Source organism: Ciona intestinalis, chromosome 1, assembly GCF_000224145.3.
Source record: "Ciona intestinalis chromosome 1, KH, whole genome shotgun sequence".
Lineage (NCBI taxonomy): Eukaryota > Metazoa > Chordata > Ascidiacea > Phlebobranchia > Cionidae > Ciona > Ciona intestinalis.
The window spans coordinates 139115-160947 of NC_020166.2; the positions used below are offsets into that span (position 1 = coordinate 139115).

General features: G+C 37.5%; 3 protein-coding genes across 3 annotated transcripts; 1 reads left to right on the forward strand and 2 right to left on the reverse strand.

Moving 5' to 3' along the window:
- Positions 1–60: 60 nt before the first annotated feature.
- On the forward strand, positions 61–2062 carry LOC100176001 (cytochrome b5 domain-containing protein 1-like). The gene is made up of 4 exons (XM_002129109.5): positions 61–216; positions 464–540; positions 973–1191; positions 1693–2062. Exons 1-4 carry the CDS (start codon positions 90–92, stop codon positions 1921–1923), a joined length of 654 nt encoding a protein of 217 aa, XP_002129145.1. The 5' UTR covers positions 61–89; the 3' UTR covers positions 1924–2062.
- On the reverse strand, positions 1979–10586 carry LOC100178312 (pre-mRNA 3' end processing protein WDR33). The gene is made up of 13 exons (XM_002129162.4): positions 10356–10586; positions 9674–9923; positions 8496–8663; positions 7927–8028; positions 7610–7764; positions 6468–6588; positions 5950–6053; positions 5593–5716; positions 5070–5179; positions 4336–4446; positions 3749–3894; positions 3549–3670; positions 1979–3161 (listed from the first exon to the last, which is right to left on the reverse strand). Exons 1-13 carry the CDS (start codon positions 10436–10438, stop codon positions 2232–2234), a joined length of 2526 nt encoding a protein of 841 aa, XP_002129198.1. The 5' UTR covers positions 10439–10586; the 3' UTR covers positions 1979–2231.
- Positions 10587–15391: 4805 nt separating this feature from the next.
- On the reverse strand, positions 15392–20011 carry LOC100176804 (beta-1,4-galactosyltransferase 1-like). The gene is made up of 8 exons (XM_018812318.2): positions 19688–20011; positions 19028–19171; positions 18505–18664; positions 17783–17880; positions 17332–17448; positions 16796–16932; positions 16192–16277; positions 15392–15668 (listed from the first exon to the last, which is right to left on the reverse strand). The coding sequence occupies exons 1-8, from the start codon at positions 19803–19805 to the stop codon at positions 15497–15499; spliced, it is 1032 nt and encodes a 343-aa protein (XP_018667863.1). The 5' UTR covers positions 19806–20011; the 3' UTR covers positions 15392–15496.
- Positions 20012–21833: the final 1822 nt, after the last annotated feature.

The following is a 21833-nucleotide window of genomic DNA, read 5'->3' on the forward strand; positions in this document are numbered from 1 at the left end:
GACTTTGCCATAGCAACTACAAACCGGGGAAGCCCCTGTTAAATTTGTTGCTGAGTCTAAAATTATAGAATAACGTTAAAGATTATATAATGGCTCCAGGAAGACCGAAATACTTCACGCCAAACGAAGTGAGCCTGCACAACACTATCAAGGACGTTTGGGTTTCTTATTTGGGCAAAGTATATGACTTGACTCCGCTTTGTGATGAATATGCAGGTATATTTCACATAATTTCAGTATGCATGGTGTTAAACGTAACAACCAAACACTAGCCCCCAATTACTAAGCCATAACTAATAACAACTAAACCCAAATAACCAATAAGCCTCTATAACTCCTAACTACCAACCTCTCAACACTTCCCACCAGCCTAATCTGTAACATATAGGAGGATTCTTCACTAGTGTTGTATGTATATGCATATACGATCATCAATTTCATATTAATATATTTGTTTCTGCAGGCAATATTCTTCTCAAGCCAATAATAGCAAGCGCTGGTAAAGACATCTCCCACTGGTTTGATTCCAATACAGGAGATGTAAAATACTTTGTATACCTTACTACATCAATTTTAACAACTTTTATTTTATATAGAAACGGTGTGAAAACCACCCATATTTCTAAGCCATTCGGAAATTCTACTTAATTTAGTATTTTGGTTCATTGTTTAATTAATTGGCGTGCGTGGGACAAATTATGGCGTGCTTAACCAGAAGTGTGTAAACAAAATCTCTGGTTTACCTGTCATACTCTGCAGACTGGTACAGACACATATGATACAGGACTAGGAACACATATGTAAAATACTTCCATATTTTTAAATATATTTATACTTTATGTGACCTTACTGCAATATCAGTCATTTCTTAAAACTTTTAATTCAAAAGAAATTTAAGAATAAATGAATAATATCATCATTTAATTTATGAACTACAACACCATTTTTTTCAACAACTTTTATATAACACAGATCCGAACACATATAGACCCGTCCACTGGCATAAGGAAGTACTACGCCCCCCATGGAAGGTTCGTTCATATCCCACCACCATGTCCAGCGTCTGATTGGTCAAATGATTTCGGTCGTCCGTGGTGGAAAGACAATAAATATGAAGTTGGGGTTTTGAGCGACAAGACACGACTTATCAGGATAATAAATACCCTCACGTCCCAAGAACAAACCATTGAGGTATCAATTTTATAATAATATACAATTAATTTTCATTCATTCAGTACATTTATAACTTTTGTCTCTTTGATTCCGCTAGCAAAGTTTAAGCATTTAAACTGAAAATAAAGGCTATAACACAACAACAGTTGTTTAAAACTCGCTTACAATTAAAAAAGTATTTACGTTTAATTGGATAAAAGGTCGCCACACCTAGTTTTTAGGTCTGTGTTTCATGAATTGGCAGAAATAAACTGAATCAAGTTTAGATAGCTAAGTTAAAAAACTGTAATAGAGCCTTTCTGACATTTAGTTTATTAGCAATATTTAGCAAATTCATAGCAGTAAACAAAACATTTTGACAAAATCAGCCAGGAAGTTACTTACTTTGTAACTTGGCCAGCGCGAGGTGTATATTGGTAATCATTTATTTACTAAAACAGTAAGGCATTCTTTGTAATCCATAATTGCCTATAGTTTTTTTTTTAAATTTAAATAATTTTAAAACCTTCACCATCACAGGTTTGTTGTGAAGAAAATATGAACGAGATTCTGCAGCGATATCTTAAGTATAACGGCCATGCTGCCAGTTACACATGGAAATACGATGGTATACCATTGTCCATGAATAAAACCTTGAAAGATAATGGGATTGAGGACGAAGATACAGAGTTTTATGAACTTGGGATGGACTATGAGCTGTGGACGCCAGCGATACATCTCTATTTTAACGATGATCTAACTGAAGCATGAATCTGTTTTTCTTGTGCTGTTTTCTTTGTAAATAACATGCATATTTTTAGTCTTGTTTTATATAAACAGTTTGTCTTGAGTTTTAATGGCCTTGGAAGTTTAAAACAGTGCAGGTGACTAAGATACAAAACTGCAGTGTAGTTTCGGTCACAAATTTGAACATTTCGAATGTATAAAAGTGTTTTACTTCTGCGAAATTTGAAAAGTTGGGAATTGAAACTTGGAATTACAGACAATGAAGCACGGAATTGTAATTCGAGTAACAAATTTTTAACGGCAATGATTTTAATTTGTAGAAATAGAAAAAACTATCTTCCCCTTCTCATTCTAGGTGGGGTTCGATGCCCCCTTTGAGTCCAGCCCCGCCCTCTGCGATTAGGGGCGTCGCCGAACCCGAATCGTTTACCCCTACCACGCCCCCTTCCCCGAGGGGCGTCATGGAAATTATATTGATTGTCCAACCTTCGTTCGAAACCCTGTCCTATATGCTGTTGTGGTTCCATTGCATGTTGGGGCATCTGTTCAAAGTTATTTCGTTCCTGTTCCACTTTAAACTCATTCCCCTCTTCAAACCCTTGTATCGGTTTATTGAACGAATTATTCTGCATATCACCAACAAAGAACTCCTGTTGTTGATTATATCCGGCAAAATCATCATGGACGACAATATTGTCGTACTCCATTACACCATGAGGTCTATGGTTCTGCTGGTTGTTCATATTCCCTCTGTTGTGTGGCATACCACGGAAGTTACCCTGTGGAGGGCGGGGGTGGCCAAAGTTTTCCGACTGAAAGTTTTCATCTATCGGTCTACGTTCGATGTGCTTTAGTAACGCAGGGTCTCCGAAATCACCCATCGCTTGCATGTCATAGTTTAACTCAGGGTCTCTGTACATCTGCTCAGTTTGCTCATTTTCTTCTAAAGATCGCTGGAAATTTTGCTCGGGAGGAATTCCTTGCGGAGGAAAATCTCCCAACATCTCTTGCTCGCCCCTGTTCTGAAACTCCATGCGAGGATGAAACTCCATCCCCCTCTCATCTGGAGGCATGTCCGGAGGACCCCTGTCATCCCTGGGACGATGGAACCTCCTCTCAGGATAATAATTCTGATCCTTGAACCTTGGAGGGGAGGGAGATCGGTGACGAGCGACTTCTTTGTTCGAATCCCACGCGGCAGCGAATAATCGGGGTACGGGACGCGAGTACGGGATCTTTTTTCGGTGGTCATGAATTAGGTTCTGTAATAAATATGAATATAAAGCAAAACATTGGATATACTCTATATGTGCGACCTAGGAAAGGCAAGCTATGGAACCAGGGATTTGAATTAGGTGATGTGTTCTGTAGGAAATGAGAAGTACAAAACTATTAGCTAAAGGGGGAAAAAATATATATTCTGTGATCTGTAGATTGTATATATATATATATATGTGTGGGGCTGTGCAAGTCATTTGGATGAGAGTTGCCCATAACTCTATCTTCTGTACATGCTTCATACAGGTTGCTGTGCTAACGAATGCTAAACACGGTGCTGAATTTTTCCAGGCAATTTTAAACAAGATAACAATGGGCCAACTTAACCCATGACCCCCAAGGACCTCACTCATATAGATCAAAGAACAAACCTTGCGATCAAATTCGTTCTTTTCTTCGAACGACCAATCAAGACCGGGTATCCCGACTTTCTGTTGGGCTTCCTCGTCACGTTTTGCGACGTCAGCAACGACAGCATCGACCTCACCCATGCCTGGTGTATTGACAAAGGGGTTATAATGTTTAATTTTATAGGGGTTACTACAAAGATATCGTTTGAAATTTAGTTTACCTGGTATAACAGATGTTGTGATCCTAATGTTGCCGCCATCATTCTTATTAGTTGTTCTATCAATAGGTGCGGGGTCTTCATTGTGGGGGAACAAGTTATAACGATCTCGCATTTGGTCTCCCGGTCGATTGCGGGTCCAGAATTTTCTAGAGTTTGTTTTTATAGGTTTTAGAAAAAATGTTTTTAAACGAACATTACCAGAATTTCCTGGAATGGTTTTGTGAGATTTTAGAGCGACGGTTTTAAACAAAGACACAGCTTTAACTTAAAACCCATTTAATTTAGATATATTTTGTGAGCTTTTAGAAAAGATGTCTCTTAAACTAAAGTCACACTATGGGTGTTAAGTGCAACCCCTTATAAATTTATCTAACTGTAATGGCCAAAACTCGAGTTATAGCGCATGAATACAGGTTCGCATTATGCTCAGTACCGCATGTTTGAAGATTCGAAATTACTAAAAAAATAAAATCTAAAAAATTGTTTTTATCGAAAATGCTTTTTATTTATTTTTTTAAAAAAAGGGGAGGTCTTGACATCTGCAACCCCACTAGTTGCGCCACTAAACACACTTATACTCTACTTACGTGCTATGATCATTTGAACCTGACACGAGTATGTGACCAAGTGGGTGCCACGCAAGACTCCATATTAAACTATCATGGGCGCCTTCTAATGATCCAATCTCCTTGTCCTCACTGGGAAGTAAGGGGTTTTGGTGTTATTGCAACTTATTTATCCTTGGTAGAGGGGTAACCACTGTCATTCTAGCACGAGTTTTCTGTTTCTTACACCTCGTGCCCGATTACTAGTTACCATGTATTGCAACTAATTTATCCTTGGTGATGGGGTAACGACAGTCATTCTAACACAAGTGTTCTGTTTTATACACCTTGTGCCCGCTTACGAGTTACCATGCATGTAACTTGTTTATTCTCGCATTGCGGAAAACGACAGTTGTTATAACACAGGTGTTCTGTTTCATACACCTCGTGCCCGCTTACTAGTTACCACGTATGTAACTTATTTATCCTCGCATGGCAGGGTAACAACATTCGTTATAACACAGGTGTTCTGTTTCATACATCTCGTGCTATTGTCAGCAGCACATTACATAACATCATTTTTACTTTCACTTGGAAAACGATAGCCAAGATCATGTTACTTAAAGAACGAAGAAAATTAAATCAACAGCAAAACAATAGTTGTTGCGTGGATAAAAATATAGATAATGTTTAAAAAAACTTTCGCTAGTATTATACAGCAATATATAGTTGAGTTTTACTGAAAAATGAAAAATTTGTCCCGTATTACTACTTACCCAACTTGCCAATACATGATGCTTCCTTCAGATCCACCACTGGCAAACATCTCCTCATGTATTGGGTGCCACGCAACAGAAAAAGCTTCTTTTTTGTGACCGCGAAAATACTAAAAATGTAAAATTATAAAAAATTGAATTTTAATATCTGTGAAAAATACAATGTTTAAAAGTAAAACAGTCTAAAGGAACAACCCAAACAATTATAATTGTTGCTATTGTTCTATAATCTATTCTATATGGATGAGGTCCTACAGTGAGGCATGCCATGGGACCTGGGATTAAGGCCAGAGTTGGCCCATTACCCCAACAATGTATATGCACATTCTATTCTATATGGGTGCGGTCCTACAGTGAGGCATGTCATGGGACCTGGGATTAAGGACAGAGTTGGCCCATTACCCCAACAATGTATATGCACATTCTATTCTATATGGGTGCGGTCCTACAGTGAGGCATGTCATGGGACCTGGGATTTAGGCCAGAGTTGTCCATTACCCCAACACTATATGTTGCTAAGTACCTGAACTTCTTCTTTCAAGTTTCTGATGTCGTATAATTTAACCAAATGATCACGAGAAGCCGTCAAAAACCAGTTGCCATTTCTGTTCCATTTGATGTCCATTACTGTTCCCTTATGTGCGTGGCTGAAACACATAACTTAAGTAAACCCTTTGTGACAAAATTTGGATGAAATATCAGTCTAATTTACAGTATAACTAATAGACCTAGACATGTAAAAATACAGATAAAAATCTAAAAAACAACCGTCATTATTTTTTTAAAATAAAAAACAGCAAATTTACCAGCGACAAAATTATCCAAATAAGGAAGAAGTCACCTCTTTGGAATAAATGCACTAAACACCATTCAAACTTACACTGTTGCCAAACTTTGTCCTGACTTAGGATCCCATAGTTTAACAGGGGTGTGAAGGTCTTTACTTGCTGAAGCCAACAAACCCTTTTGTGGATGCCAGTCAACCTATGGGGAAAATACTTTATATATTTTCGCTTCAGCGTCCAATTATCAGCCATACAGAAAAACACACATACAAAGTTACCTACGTGGTAAAACTAACTTATAGATAGCTTTTTTACATTTTTTAAGTAAAAAGTTTCCATATAGTAGGGTGGGGGAAGACGGAACGCCTTTAGCACATAATATCCAAATTTCCTGATCGTGTTTTAAACAATTAACAACGGTCTATTGGAGTAACAAGGATACGGTTTTATAATTCTTTGACTGTCCTTTGTTTACTTCTAAATAAGACAAGAAAATGGAATGAAATCCCATTTTTCCCCAACCTGCTATAAATACACACTACTTTATCTTTTAGTGTATATAGGCCTATGCCCTATATATATATATATATATAAATTGCATTCCCCCTCTTACTTGTTTAACATCAGCGCCATGCCCTTTTAGTATATGTTCCTCTTGGCAGCGTAAGAAATCCCAGATTCTTACCGTCCCATCATCGCTTGCTGTTGCGAACTTGGCATCAGTTGGCCCAAAGCTACAAATAGCATCAGAAAGTTAGCAATTATTCGCTATTACAGTTATCCGCTTGATATGACCACATCTTCTGGAGCTAAGCTTTTTTATTTCTTGTCAGCCATACTAAAATACAATTACCCATGAGCCATGACTGGTAACTTGTGAGCGGGCATGGGGTGTATGAAACAGAACACCCGTGTTAGAACGTGTCATTGCCTCGCTATGCGAAGATAAAGCAAGTTACATATGTGGTAACTTGTAAGCGGGCACGAGGTGTATGAAACTGAACACCCGCGTTAGAACGTGTCATTGCCTCGCTATGCGAAGATAAAGCAAGTTACATATGTGGTAACTTGTAAGCGGGCACGAGGTGTATGAAACTGAACACCCATGTTATAACGTGTCATTGCCTCGCTATGCGAAGATAAAGCAAGTTACATATGTGGTAACTTGTAAGCGGGCACGAGGTGTATGAAACTGAACACCCGCGTTACAACGTGTCATTGCCTCGCTATGCGAAGATAAAGCAAGTTACATATGTGGTAACTTGTAAGCGGGCACGAGGTGTATGAAACTGAACACCCGCGTTAGAACGTGTCATTGCCTCGCTATGCGAAGATAAAGCAAGTTACATACGTGGTAACTTGTAAGCGGGCACGAGGTGTATGAAACTGAACACCCATGTTATAAAATGTCATTGCCTCGCTATGCCAAGATAAAGCAAGTTACATATGTGGTAACTTGTAAGCGGGCACGAGGTGTATGAAACTGAACACCCGCTTTACAACGACTGTCGTTGCCCAGTGCCTCGCTATGCGAAGATAAAGCAAGTTACATATGTGGTAACTTGTAAGCGGGCACGAGGTGTATGAAACAGAACACCCATGTTAGAACATGTCATTGCCTCGCTATGCGAAGATAAAGCAAGTTACATACGTGGTAACTCGTAAGTGGGCACAAGGTGTATGAAACAGAACACCTGTTTTACAACGACTGTCGTTTTCCAGACACACAAGGATAAACAAAAAGTAACAACTCACCACACAGAGCGACAAGCTTGATCTTTATGTGCTTGGTACATCTTCACATTATTCATGTTTAATTGCCAGTACTTTATATAACCTTGGTTGTCCCCTGTTATCAACCATGCGTCATTCTTGGACCAAGACATTGCTCGAACTGGACTGTCGTGTGCCTGTGCAAAGTATAAGATATATTTATATAAACAAGGTGTTCGGAAAGTCACTGTGTACTGTTATAATAACTTTTTAAACTCAGTTTATTTCACAGGAGCAACTGATTAAGGTGTTTAGAAACAAAATAAGAAGTCCAGTAACTGTTATTGCTTAAAACTAACCTGTAGAATTGTTTCAAAGTTGAAAGCCGTTCCGTTCCATAAAGTAAATTCCCCGCTAGCTGAACCAGTGACCAATCTTCTGCCATCTGGTGTCCAAACAACCTTATATAAAAATATGTTGAACATAATTAATACTAAGGCGGTAATTTTAGTATGACATGCACACTCTATTAAAACAGGGGTCCCATAATAAGTGGGGGGTAATGGGCCAATCCTGGCCTTAACATTAAGTGCATTCTGTAAGACCTCAGACATATAGGCGAGCCATTCTGTAAGACCTCGAACATATAAAACCGAATGTGCATATACAATTTTGGGGTAATGAGCCAACTCTGGCATAAATCCCAGGTTCCATGGCGTGCCTCACTGTAGGACCTCACCCATAGATATAGAATAGAATGAGCATGTAATATACAAAAGAAGACAATATGTCTTATTAACACACCAGTTTTACAGCTGAGATATTTTATTTTAACATACCATTTACATAAATGTCTAAATGATACTTTTTATGTTAAGAATTTAGACAAAGCACTAAAGAAATACTTATAGAACGTTGTATCCCCCACCTTATAGACAGGGCACTTCATTTTGTTTGTTGCACTCCTCACAAACTTGGTTGCAACACTTGAACAGGAACTATCTTTATACGCCATCGTTGATTGCATTTCTATCGAGAACGAAGCGTCGGGGAGTAAAGATGGGACGTCTTCTGATTCCCGTTGCCATCGGCGACGCTGAAGTAAATTTTATTATATAGTAGGGTGGGGTAAGTTGGGACATTTTTAGCACATAATATCCAAAAATCCCGATCGTGTTTTAAACAAATACCAATGATCTTTGGGAGTCGTGACGACACGGTTTTCATTTTTTGAAATGTTTTTTTTTTTAATTTTTTAAATGTTTTTGTTTACATCAATGAGATGAAAAAATGGAATAAAAAGTTAGCCCATCCTCCCACCCTACTATTTATTATTTAATATTATGTTGCCAGTTTAAAATAAAATTTACACCGTTATAAAACAAATATTGTAACAGATTTATGTAAACATTACAATCTATAAAGTGAATATGTTTCACAGGATTGTGTCTAACTATCCCTGCCTCCCGAGTTTGGTTAGGTATTAAATGCAGCCACGCCAAACCAAACACCTTTAGTATTTTGTGCATACAATAATGCATTGCAATAATATTAAGGAAGATACAAAAATATAGGGAATGACATCAAAATTACATTTCATGAAACAGGTATTGTGCAGTGGTGGTATCTGGCTATTGCATACATAATACAAATTTGCAAAATATTTCTATTTTTGACAGAAATCTGTGTATAATATTATTATTAAGTTATATATAAATATGTATATAGTAGGGTGGGGGAAGATGAGACACCTTTAGCACATAATATCTAAATATCCTGATCGTGTTTTAAACAATTACTAACGGTCAATTGGAGTCATGCTGGGCATATAGTTTCATAATTTCTTGAAAGTTCTTTGTTTACTACTAAACGGGGCGAGAAAATAGAGGTAAAAGGTGTCCCATCTTCACCCACCCTACTGTATATATATATATATATAGAATAGATCATTGCTATTTTATATTTTTGACTTTTTCATTAAACCTGCTTAACAGTTAAGACCCTAATGTAAATAAAAACTGACTTTGTAGTTACAAGTAAAACAAAAATATACTATTTCATAAATTTCAAGTTCAAAATAAAAAAAAATTACAAAATATATTATACCTCAAGATAAATAGTACAAGATGACGTCCAATCTATAACTTTTCTGCCAGATTTTTTCCGGTTCGCCTCATCCAAAAGATTGGCAGCGGACATTTGGTTTCCCCCACTTATTCTCCCCTGCATTAATGCTCTCATGGAGGCCTGGTTGGTGGCGTCGAGCTGGCCGAGGTGAGTAGCTTTCTCAAGCTCCCGTTGTCGCATTTGTTGCTTCAGAAAGTTTGGTTGGAAGACATAAGGCTGGTACTGTCGACTGGAAAGCAAAGATTTTTTTATAAACCAGATTAAAAACTAGCAAAGCATATTAATCATATTTAAAAGCAAATCAACATTTTTTTTATAAATCATAAAAAGAACTATTTTGTTACTTCTGCTACCAAGCATGATATACATAATATTTTAGCGGCTCATATGGTATTTATAGAACGTAGTAGGACTTATGCCAGAGTTGGGCCATTACCCTAACACTGTATATACTTGTTCTATTCTATATGGGTGAGGTCCTACAGTGAGGCATGTCATGGGACCTGGAATTTAGGCTAGAGTTGGCCCATTACCCTAACATTGTATATGCACATTCTATTCTATATGGGTGAGATCCTACAATGAAACACATCATGGGACCTGGGATAAGCCTATTACCCCAACACCTAGGGTTTTTATCAGGATACAAATTTGTTAATACCTGTATCTTTGATTTTGCTGATTGGGTTCATTTCTTTGGTCAGGCGGCTGCATGAGGTTTTGGTTTGGAAATATGGCAGCCATTTTGTCGCTTGTTGTTTTGTTTAGTTTAGAATCTGATTCTCAGTTTTCTTTTGCATCAACACAGCTTGGAGTAATTGCACAACATTATATTATATGCCTATTATATGATATCACTTGATAACAATGACTGTTAAAATAATACATATTACAGTAAGATACCAATAAAATATATATATAGTTAGATACTTTGTCCCCTTATGTATATATATTTATTAACAATCTAAACTATTTCTTTTTTAACCAACAGCAACAGGCCACAAGTTGATATACAAAATTTGGTGCTAGTGAAGAATCTCCCCCACCTTATTTGCAAACCACTAACCCCTAACTTCTAAGTTAGGGGGTTAGGTGTTGATGGTTAAGGGGTAATTGGTTATAGGAGTTAATGGTTAGGGGTTAGTGGTTAGCAAATACGGTGGGGGGAGACTCTTTACTAGCACCCAGAATTTAAACATTAATCTAATTGAGTCTTTAGGCGTTTTAAACGGTTATGAAAACACATATAGGTCTTACAAACTATGCAAAAAAATCGTGCTTAAAATCCCATTACTTGACTTATGTAGACTACCAGGCTGTATACACCTCGTGTCCGCTTGTGGAACTTTAGTGTACATACATTTGCGACGTAAATTGGTGCTTAGTCTAAAAGTGCTGTGCAAAATATAGGCCACACGTTCACTCCTGTTTCGGATAAATTATAACCCTGATAACCTAAACACATACATAAATATACCGTGTGTTTGACTAACGAACCTGTGTTTTTACTATTAATTGCTCAAAGCGCCCATTGTTGTTAGAGGGCCAAAGCGCACATTCGCGCACTGTGCAGTCTGCGCCCTATGGGCACAGATGAGAGAGAGGCCACTCGTTCCTCTCTTATCTGTGCTATGGGCCTATAGGTGTCAACTGCAATACCATAGAATATTATGAATGTAACTTGCTTTATCCTCGCGTGGCTGGAAAACGACAGTCCGCAGTCGTAACAACACAAGTTTTTTTCTTTTTACAAAGTAATATACATAGTTATAACGACTGTGATTGCCCCGCCATGCGAAGATAAAGCAAGTTACACTCGTGATAACTTGTCAGCGGGCACGAGGTGTATGAAACAGCTTGAACACCCGTGTTATAACGACTGTCGTTTTCTGGCCTCGTGGAGATAAGTTACATTCACATTCACATTCTATTAGTAATCACTGCTCTAAATAACTAATATTCTGTAGTTATACTGCGTATAACATGCAAATAATAGTACTTATAGGCAGCGACATGTGTTTTCGGTTCGTATGGTCTAGATTTTGCACTAAAAGGGCAACTAATTTCAAAATAAACTTTATGAAACAGTTTGTTTTTTAAAACTGTATGACTAAATCCTGGTGGCGTGCCACGCTGTAAAATATTTCGACACAAATGGTGTCTAGAAATTTTGTGGAAAACCAGTTTGTAAATGTGGCCTATATGCGTAATCAGATGTCGCAACATATTTTATTTTACAGCGCAACTGTAAAAAATAACATAGCCCTACAAAAGATCTATTTGGCTTCTTGTAAACGCTATGGCAAGAGTAAAGAGCAAAGCTTATTAGAAATAAGGATCAAACCATTGCTCCGACTTGACTAATGGTTCACAACTCCGACTTCGCGTAATGGTTCACAACTCCGACTTCGCCTAATGGTTCACAACTCCGACTTCGCCTAATGGTTCACAACTCCGACTTCGCCTAATGGTTCACAACCAGGGCCGTAACTACCGCCGGTGCAGCCGGTGCACTGCACCGGGGCCCCCGAGGAAGGGGGCCCCGCACAATTTTGTGAATATTTTTTGTGAATTACTCCAGTATTCAAGAGTAAATTAAAAACTAAAGTGGAGTACAGGAGTAGTTAAAATGTGATTTACTCCCCAAACGATTTTGTGAATATTTTTCTTCATTTCGTTTGTAGCTTTGTATGATGACGAAATAATGCTATGTTTCTAAGAATGCTTGTTTTCTCTTCGTTATTTCTTGAATGATATTCAGCATTTGTAGGCCTACCGTTAGTTACATTTTGCTGGTTAGCAGCAGCTGTTCTTTACAACTCGTTGTCTAAATTGTTGTCTAAATTTTTTAGGTTTTGAGTAACAATATCATAAAACTCTAGTTAACAACAATTTAGTAGGCTATGAAAAGAACTTATCAAAGCGGAGCACAAAAGAGACAAGCTAAAAGGAGAAAAATAGCTGAGGCAGCCAGTAACTCTCAGCGCTTGAGCTCGTGGCTAATTCAACCAGAAACATCCGAGTATAGAGATAGTTTAGCAACAGCCGAGCAAGTAACTTTGGTGAGTTTTGTTAGTGACGATGAAAATTGTATTACGCAAAATCTGGATCATTCTGTTCAAGAAAGTTGCAGTAATGCCGGTGAAACTTTAGTGGGTCTTAATAATGAAGAGGATAAGGAAGACGTCAGCAGTCGTGAGACTGAATCTACTCCCCTACTTGTTGACGTTAACAGTTTCAATACTGATACCAGTAAAGAAAATTTCGATGGATTAGATGCAAGCACAAATGATGACTTTCCTGCCATTATCTCAAACCCAGAGATCAAGAAAACAATTATTGCAGCAGGTCCCAAACAACCTAAAGGACCTTTCCCTAAAGATCCTCTCCAAAACGGTCGTTCGTTTTCAACAAAATATTACTATTATGTAACACAATCAGGCCTAAACTTACGAAGATATTGGTTATGTTATTCACCGAACATGGACCGCGTTTACTGCCAACCCTGCTGGTTATTTTCACATGAAACTGCCTCCCCAGGGTGTTCTTTCTCACTTCAAAACCCATGGGGCACAGCAGGTTTAAACGACTGGAGGCATTTATCGCAGCGAATTCGAAGTCATGAAAGCTCCGCACAGCATGCGGAAGCGTGTGTCGTATATGACCAATGGAGAAACAGTAAGACAATAGAAGAAGCGTTGCACGGATCTTTACAAGAGAAAACAAACTTTTGGCAAAAGGTTTTGGAAAGACTATTAAATATTACGCTGATGTTGGCGATGTGTAACTTACCGTTTCGCGGATCAAGTGAAGATTTTTCGAAGGATAGAAAGGGCAATTTTCTCTCAATCATTCAGCTTCTTGCCAAATATGACACTGTTTTAGACAAACTTTTACAACTACCTAAAGGTTCTCCAAAATATCTTAGTCCTTCGATACAAAATGAACTAATATCATTACTGGCTGAAGAAGTTCTCCGTGATATAAAAAGTGAACTCCAAAGCGCTCCTTTTTTTGCCATTATACTTGATACGACCCAAGATGTCAGCAAAAAAGACCAGTTAAGTGAGGTATTTCGTTATGTCAAAATCGTTTACCATGATGATTTTCCAGATGGAAAAACTTTGACTTTGTGTTTATGCTCGTTGTTCAGTGCAAGGTTTTGCAGATCGTCAACATTCCTTCGAAAGCTATGCAGTGTAAAACAATTGACTTAATTTCTGCCCATAAACTTTTGCAAACTGCTGCTCATGACATCGCTCAGCTCAGAAGGAGTTTTGACGCAGTAATAAAAGAAGCTTCCAGTATTGCTTCTCAATGGGGTTTGCCAAGACAGTTTTTAAACAAGAGGGCAAAGAAAACAAAAACCTACTTTGATGAAGTTTCCGAAGGAATAACGTTAAGCGATCCTAAGAAGCGATTTCGGGTAACTGTGTTTCATCCAATGATGGACAAACTTTCTTGCCAACTTATTAATCGCTTTGAAGGAATGAAATCAGTGGTGACGACATATCAAGTTTTGGAACCAAGTTTTCTTTCAAGTGCTTCTCATTTGGATATTGAGGTTGAGGCAAAAAAATTTGCTGACAAATTTGCTGATGACGTCTCTCCTTTGTTTCCAAGCCAAATTCTTTCCATCAAAACGTCGTTTAAAGAAAAGATTGAACATTTAAAATCTGCCAAAGAAATGGCTTCTTTTTTGATTGTAGAAAATGCATCACTTGCAACATCTTATCCTGACGTTTGCACGGCATACATGATGTATCTGACAGTACCTGTTACAGTTGCTACGGCAGAGAGGTCTTTTTCTAAACTTAAACTGATCAAAAACTTTCTTCGAAGCTCCATGTCCCAAGAGAGACTTAGCGGTTTGTCTCTGCTATCGATAGAAAATGAACGAGCTAAAAATTTAGATTTTAGAAAAGTCATCCAGCAATTTGCTAGTGTAAAAGCAAGACGGAAAAACTTCTAGTCTCCAACCACGCGCCAGTCAATTACTAAATTTGCAGTCCGTATCGTGTTTTGTTAATTTATATTTCGTATTGTATTTGTTTGATACTTGCTTCATATGCTATTGGCAAGGATGGCAGTACAGTACGGTTAATAAAAGACTCAATTGAAATGTTTTTCTGTAAGTTAAAAGTTAAAGTTTCTGTTTTATTTGCCAAGTTACCTCAGTGGTGTAATTATTATAAGTGAAAGTGGGTATTGTGCGCCTTGCCCTTCACATGAAAATAACGTTTTATGTCTTTTGAGGTGATCATAATTGCCATGGCACTTTGATTCTTTTTGAACTAAAAAATATGCACTGCAAATCTCCCTTTTGCTGAAAACCATTGTTTTATGCTCACAAAACAGCTTGTCTCAGACTCCCAGTAAATTGCACATAGGCTACTCGTCATACTTTTCTTGTGCTGACAGAACAGTTGAAATCTATAAACAGAAAAAATTGGGGGGCCCCACAATGGACGCTTGCACCGGGGCCCCGACGGACGAAGTGACGGCACTGTTCACAACTCCGACTTCGCCTAATGGTTCACAACTCCGACTTCGCCTAATGGTTCACAACTCCGACTTCGCCTAATGGTTCACAACTCCGACTTCGCGTAATGGTTCACAACTCCGACTTCGCGTAATGGTGTTATAACGACTGTCGTTTCCCGACCACGCGAGAATAAAGTTACATTCATTCGTGCGTAACAAACAGCAATAAGTACATTTAATAGCTGCGTGAAAAAAACGATTCTAAGTACAAACAAAAGTGCACGGTCGGTAAGCACGTCATAAAAATAATACAAAAGTTTAGGTAACATATATTCGAGTGTATGTTTTGTGTTTCACTTCTTTCAAATTAGTTATAACGAGCGAATTCAATCCGTCGACGTCTATTCTTTGCCGAGCTTTACCAAGTCTTTCCATCCTTCCTACGTACGGCGGATTCCCACTGTCTCTCCCGTGACGAATCATCGTAAATCTGAAAAAAAAGAATAAATGATAGAACTAAAAATTAAAACAAGTGCGAAAAGTCGCCCAAAAAACAACAACCACAACTGTTTAATGGAGAGAACCTATACGACCACTTACGTGCTCAATAAATATATACGAAGTTGGGCACTAGTGAAGAATCCTCTAGTACGTTACAGATTAGGCTGGTGGAAAGTGTTAGAGGTTGGTAGTTACGTTAGCGGTAAGATAACACAAGAGGGGGATTCTTCACTAGCACCAAAAGTCGGGTCATACTTACATCATATAGCAGGGTTGGGAAAATGGGACACCTTTTTATCCTATTTTCTCGTCCCACTTGATAGTAGACAAAGAACATTCAAAAAAATATAAAACCGCACCCTCACGACTCCCATAGACCGTTGTTAATTGTTTAAAACACGATCAGGATATTTGGATATTATGTGCTAAAGGTGTCCCATCTTTCCTCACCCTACTATAACTGTAGCCTCGCGATTCCTAAATAGCGTTGTCATAGTTTTAGTTTTTCTGACCTGTAAAATGGCTCAGGAGAACGATAGATACCGAATCCTTTCTCGTTGATACGAATGTTGATGTCATCGTCTTCGCCACCCCACCCCTATACATATGTGTTTTAATAATGTATCTTATAATATAAAGTAGGGTGGGGGAAATGAAACATTTTTCATTTTCATTTCTCGTCCCATTTGGTAGTAAACAAAGAACATTTAAATAGTTATTAAACTGTTTCCTTACGACTCCCACAGACCGTTGTTAATTGTTTAAAACACGATCAGAATATTGGAATATTATGTGCTAAAGGTGTCCCATCTTACCCCACCGTACTGTATGTATTTAACACATTACATTTACATATTTCAGTAATACAGTATAGTGAGGTAAGATGGGATACCTTTAGCACGTAAATCCCATATTCGTGTTTTAAACAGTTAACAACGCTGTTTTAGATCACCGGGTCAATGTTATATCATTCTCTTAAATATTTCCATTTTACTATAACCATCTTACCCCACCCTATGCTATAACAATTAATAACTTTAAATGTGTAGCACCAAAATTTCATATTTTTACTTTCACATGCATTTTTAACTACATCAGTTATCAAAGCAAACTTACGTAATATTCGTTGGGAAATCCGTTTGTTTTCTCAAACTGCTCTTTGGTATAACCTATGCCGCCTCCCGCGTAGCCATGATACACCAGATTGTAGTTAAACTTGCTTAGAAGGAATGTGTAGTGTACGACCTGGCGATCTGAAAGATATGCTGAATGAATAAATGAATAAATGTAACTTGCTTTACCTTCGCATGGCTGGAAAACGACAGTTGTTATAACACGGGTGTTCAAGCTGTTTCATACACCTCGTGCCCGCTGACAAGTTACCACGAGTGTAACTTGCTTTATCTTCGCATGGCCGGAAAACGACAGTCGTTATAACAGGGGTTTTCTGTTTCATACACCTCGTGCCAGCTTACAAGTTACTACGTGTATAATTTTGTGGGTGTTTTTACGTATGGACGACAATTCAGACAACCCATTAGTGACTACTGGGTTGGAGCAATTGTCGTTAAGTGTCTTGCCCAAGAACACATACGCCCACAATGGTAGGAGCGACGAGCTTTGATTCCATTACCTAATGGTTACAGGCTCACCTCTGCAGGTATACATGATGCGATCGTCTTCTGCTATCATGTCCACATCGTGTATGATGTAACAATCAAAGTTGCTCAGATTTGATGCGTATTTGAACCCAACGTTGCTCAGCCTTCCTGGAATTAAGTGACGCGATTTTTAAAGTCGATATTTTACTCTGCAGGGTAAGGACAAATGTAGCGTCCAATTATCAGCCATACAGAAAAACACACATACAAAGTTACCTACGTGGTAAAAATAACTTTTAGATAGTTATTTCACATTTTTTAAGTAAAATTGTCATCTTTTTTTAGTTTATAGTAGGGTGGGGGAAGACGGAACACCTTACGCACATAATATCCAAATATCCTGATGTTTACACCAAATGGGACGATAGATAAGAATGAAAATATGTCCCATCTTACCCCAACCCAATATATAACCAAATATTTTAATTAATAGGACGTATACCTCTGTTAAAGGGTTTGTCATCATTCTGATCAACCACGAATATGACGTAACAGAGCTGTTGACGATGTAACAATCGATGCAGGTAATACAGGAAATAACTGCAATAGTAGAATATAGAGCACAGCTGTAATAATTACCACGAAAGACAATACGTGTACATATATAGTACTGCTGTATAGATGTTACCACAGCATAATTCCATATATATAGTAGGGTGGGGGAAGATGGGACACCTTTAGCACATAATATCCAAATATCCTGATCGTGTTTTAAACAATTAACAACGGTCTATAGGAGTCGTGAGGATATGGTTTTATAATTTTTAAATGTTCTTTGTTTACTGTCAAATGGGAAGAAAAAATGAAATGAAAATGTGTCCAATCTTCCCCCACCCTACTGTATATAAAACTAGCTTTCAGGTAAGATGAAATGTCGTTGGTTTTTTTAATTATACTCTAACAAAGACAGTGATATGATAAGGTTGGGGAAAGATGGGACACCTTTTTAATTATTTTTTTCGACCCACTTGATAGTAAACAAAGAACATTCAAAAAATTATAAAACCGTATCCTCACGACTGCCATAGACCGTTGTTAATTGTATAAAACACGATCAGGATATTTGGATATTATTTGCTAAAGGTGTAAATGGCATGTTTGTTATTTTAAGCAAACGAAATCTACTGCAAACGAAATTCTTAGATTATGTTTATCCTTGCAAACCTTAAATGTTGTTCTCTGTCCCGAAAAGGCACAATTATTGCTGTTTTATTCCGACATTTGCAGTCGCTTGGTCCTTCGTAAACTCCGCCGTCTTTTAGATCGGGAAACAGAGTGAACAACTTCTCTTCTGATGGCGGCCAACTTTCATCGCCATCTTTATCTTTAAACGGAATACGATACAAACTTTTGCTTTGGTATATCCGGGTTTAATATAGTAGGGTGGGAAAGATGGGACCCCTTTTTTATTCTATTTTTCTCGTCCTATTTGGTAGTAAACAAAGAACATTTAAAGAATTATAAAACCGTATCCTCACGACTCTTATAGACCGTTGTTAATTGTTTAAAACACGATCAGGTTATTTGGATATAATGTGCTAGCAATAACCCGTCTTCCCCCACAATCCTATATAACGGCACGCTCAACCAATAAAGGCTCATTTTCTTTGTACTTTCTGTTTCATGTACGATATAATGTGGTAAAGGTGTCCCATCTCACCCACAGTACTATAAGTAATTGTCAAACCTGATAAATTTATTGTAATGGTGCCTTTCAGTAGCGGCGAGGTTTTCGGACAAAGTTCTAAAGCGGGCGTTGTTGTTGTTGTTGTTGTTGTTGTTGTTGTTGTTGTTGTTGTTGTTGTTGTTGTTGTCGATCTCGGTATTTTTCCTGGTTTTGATAAAAATGACAATTTAAACTAAGGTTCTATTTAAATAAGCGATTGAAGATGCCATTTATTAGCGTAATATATATTTTATATAACAATTAGTTGGCTTTGATTTTTGTATGTTACGTTTTCGAAGCGCTAGATCATTACTGTATTTCTTTACACAAGAATAATCGCTTAAGTTTATGAGCACCAGATAAGGGTCAGATATATTTATTACAGTTTCATTCATTAGATTATATTTTACAATGGATAAAGCAGATTACATACAGTAGGGTGGAGGGAGATGGAAGACCTTTAGCACGTAATGTCCAAATATCCTGATTGCGTCTTAAACAATTAACAACTGTCCATGGGAGTCGTATGGATACAGTTTTATAATTTTTTGAATGTTCTTTGTTTACTACAAAATAGGACAAGAAAATAGAATGAAAAGGTGTCCCATCTCCCCCCACCCTACTATATATCAAAGTTTGAAAACTAGTTATAATGATAAAGTAACCTAAATATAAACTTACTTCTTGCAGCGTATTTGACAAAGCTTCTATAGGTCAGAGTTTTATAGATGATTGGAAACATGATAAGACAAGAAATTGAAGTCAAAAGAAAAAATATTTTAGTTATTCCTAATTTCATGCTTGATCATTGACTTTGAAATATCCAAGAAATCCGAGCTATTTCAATCTACAGCAAGTTCGATAAGAAGTTGGGTATTTCTATTAAAGCAGTACCGTCTATAAAATCTATAGTTATATATAGTAAGGTGAGGTAAGATGGGATACCTTTGGCACATAATATCCAAATATCTTCATCGTGTTTTAAACAATTAACAACAGATTATGGGAATCGTGCGGATACGTTTTTTAATTATTTGAATGTTCTTTGTTTGCTTCCAAATGAGATGAGAAAATAGAATGATAAGCTGTCCCATGTTTTAAAGAATTATAAAACCGTATCCTCACGACTTCCATAGACCGTTGTTGATTGTTTAAAACACGAAGCGGATTTTTGGACGTTATGTGCTAAAGGTGCCCCATCTTTCCCCGCTCAACTATATGTTCATTATACTCCACGCTAATGTAACTACCCTGCTGCATACAACTAACCTAAAACGACCGTTGCTACTCAGTTTAGAAAGTCTATGCGCAAAAGGTAAAGTGCTATATGGGAGTAGCCTAATGACGCCTATTTCTCTCAGCAAATACAAATATAATGATCAAGCAAGGTCTATACATAACTATGTGACTGCAAAATGTAGTGACATAAATAGAACGCAGATTTTCGCAAGCGGATGTTGTGCCGTTAACATAATGAACAACAAGGACAACGACAGTAGTCACGATATATATATACAGTAGGGTGGGGGGAGATGGGACACCTTTCCTTTCTTTTTTCTCGTCCCATTTAGTGGTAAACAAAGAGCATTCAAAGAATTATTAAACCGTATTCTCACGACTTCCATAGACCGTTGTTAATTGTTTAAAACACGATCAAGATATTTGAATGTTATGTGCTAAAGATGTCCCATCTTTCCCCACCCTACTATATGTATAGGTACGCGACGTGAACATCTGTGATATACACCAACATGATACCAGGGCATAAGGTTTAATAAGCCATCGGCATCGAAACAATAAGAAATTTATAACTGTCTGCTATAGGTGTAGCGACCACGCTTATTTTCTTCCAACTAAATATGATTTTAACTGTAAGCGTGTTTTAACACTTGTTGTTTTGCCGCTACATTCTGTCTTTTCAATATATATTTCTAAACTCTGCTACAATAATCGAAAAGCGAAATCAAGTTTTTACTATAATGGGCGAACATACGTAACATGCATTGAGTCGCAACTAAGGATGAATTTTTAAAATGACTGCGATTCTCAGATTAATCTACGGTTGCCATCATACTCCTTGCCGACTGAAATGGTTTGAGATGCGATTTGAGTAATGACAGCAAGTAGTAGAATAGACAAGAGGTCTTCATTTAATACAAGACATGTTAAACAAAGAAGTAATATGCCGCCCTGTCAATTCGCAAACAATTTGATTTATCTTGGTGATTTCAATTAATGCAATGCAGTTTTGTTTTTCAAAGGAGTGCTGCCAAAACTATACGACTAACTGCAACTCAATGCGGTTTTAAATACACAGAACAATAGCGGGAAGACGACGTCAATCGTTTATAGTTTTCTGTTCACCATGCTCGTAACGACAATGTTTGCTTGCAACGTTAGTTAAGTCAAGCAAAATGCTAAATTTTTGTTACGAAACCGAGGGTTTTATAACAGTTAATAAATTTAATGCAAAGTTTTAATTGTTGCGGTCGGCCTTATTATATAGTAGGATGGGGGTAGACTGGCGCCGCTGGTACTTAAAGTCAAGCCAAGGATCCCACCAAATTTCGTTACGCGTCAGGCACTGGGTAGTACAGAAGGGTATTGTTTGGATTAAATGTAGTAAGATGGAGTAAAATGAGTCACCTTTTGCATATAATATTTGAATATTCTGATCGTGTTTTAAACAAATAACGCCGGTCTATTATGTGAGTCGTGAGGATACGGTTTTATCATAGTACTGAAGTGACTTCAGTATATTATGGTTTTATATTTCTCTGGATGTTTTTTGTTTACTACCAAACGAAAAAAAGACGAAAAAATAGAA

Bases quoted from the DNA above. Each gene is read 5' to 3' on its own strand.
- LOC100176001 (XM_002129109.5), top strand. From the start codon at position 90: ATGGCTCCAGGAAGACCGAAATACTTCACGCCAAACGAAGTGAGCCTG. The intron at 217-463 runs GTATATTTCACA...TTGTTTCTGCAG, and splicing joins GCTTTGTGATGAATATGCAG to GCAATATTCTTCTCAAGCCA. The intron at 1,192-1,692 runs GTATCAATTTTA...TCACCATCACAG, and splicing joins CCCAAGAACAAACCATTGAG to GTTTGTTGTGAAGAAAATAT.
- LOC100178312 (XM_002129162.4), bottom strand. From the start codon at position 10,438: ATGGCTGCCATATTTCCAAACCAAAACCTCATGCAGCCGCCTGACCAA. The intron at 7,765-7,926 runs GTTAGTTTTAAG...TACTTTGCACAG, and splicing joins ACTTTGAAACAATTCTACAG to GCACACGACAGTCCAGTTCG. The intron at 5,180-5,592 runs GTACTTAGCAAC...TTACATTTTTAG, and splicing joins ACTTGAAAGAAGAAGTTCAG to TATTTTCGCGGTCACAAAAA.
- LOC100176804 (XM_018812318.2), bottom strand. From the start codon at position 19,805: ATGAAATTAGGAATAACTAAAATATTTTTTCTTTTGACTTCAATTTCT. The intron at 19,172-19,687 runs GTAAGTTTATAT...TATCAAAACCAG, and splicing joins TGTCAAATACGCTGCAAGAA to GAAAAATACCGAGATCGACA. The intron at 15,669-16,191 runs GTCAGAAAAACT...CTTTTTTTTCAG, and splicing joins TCTCCTGAGCCATTTTACAG to ATTTACGATGATTCGTCACG.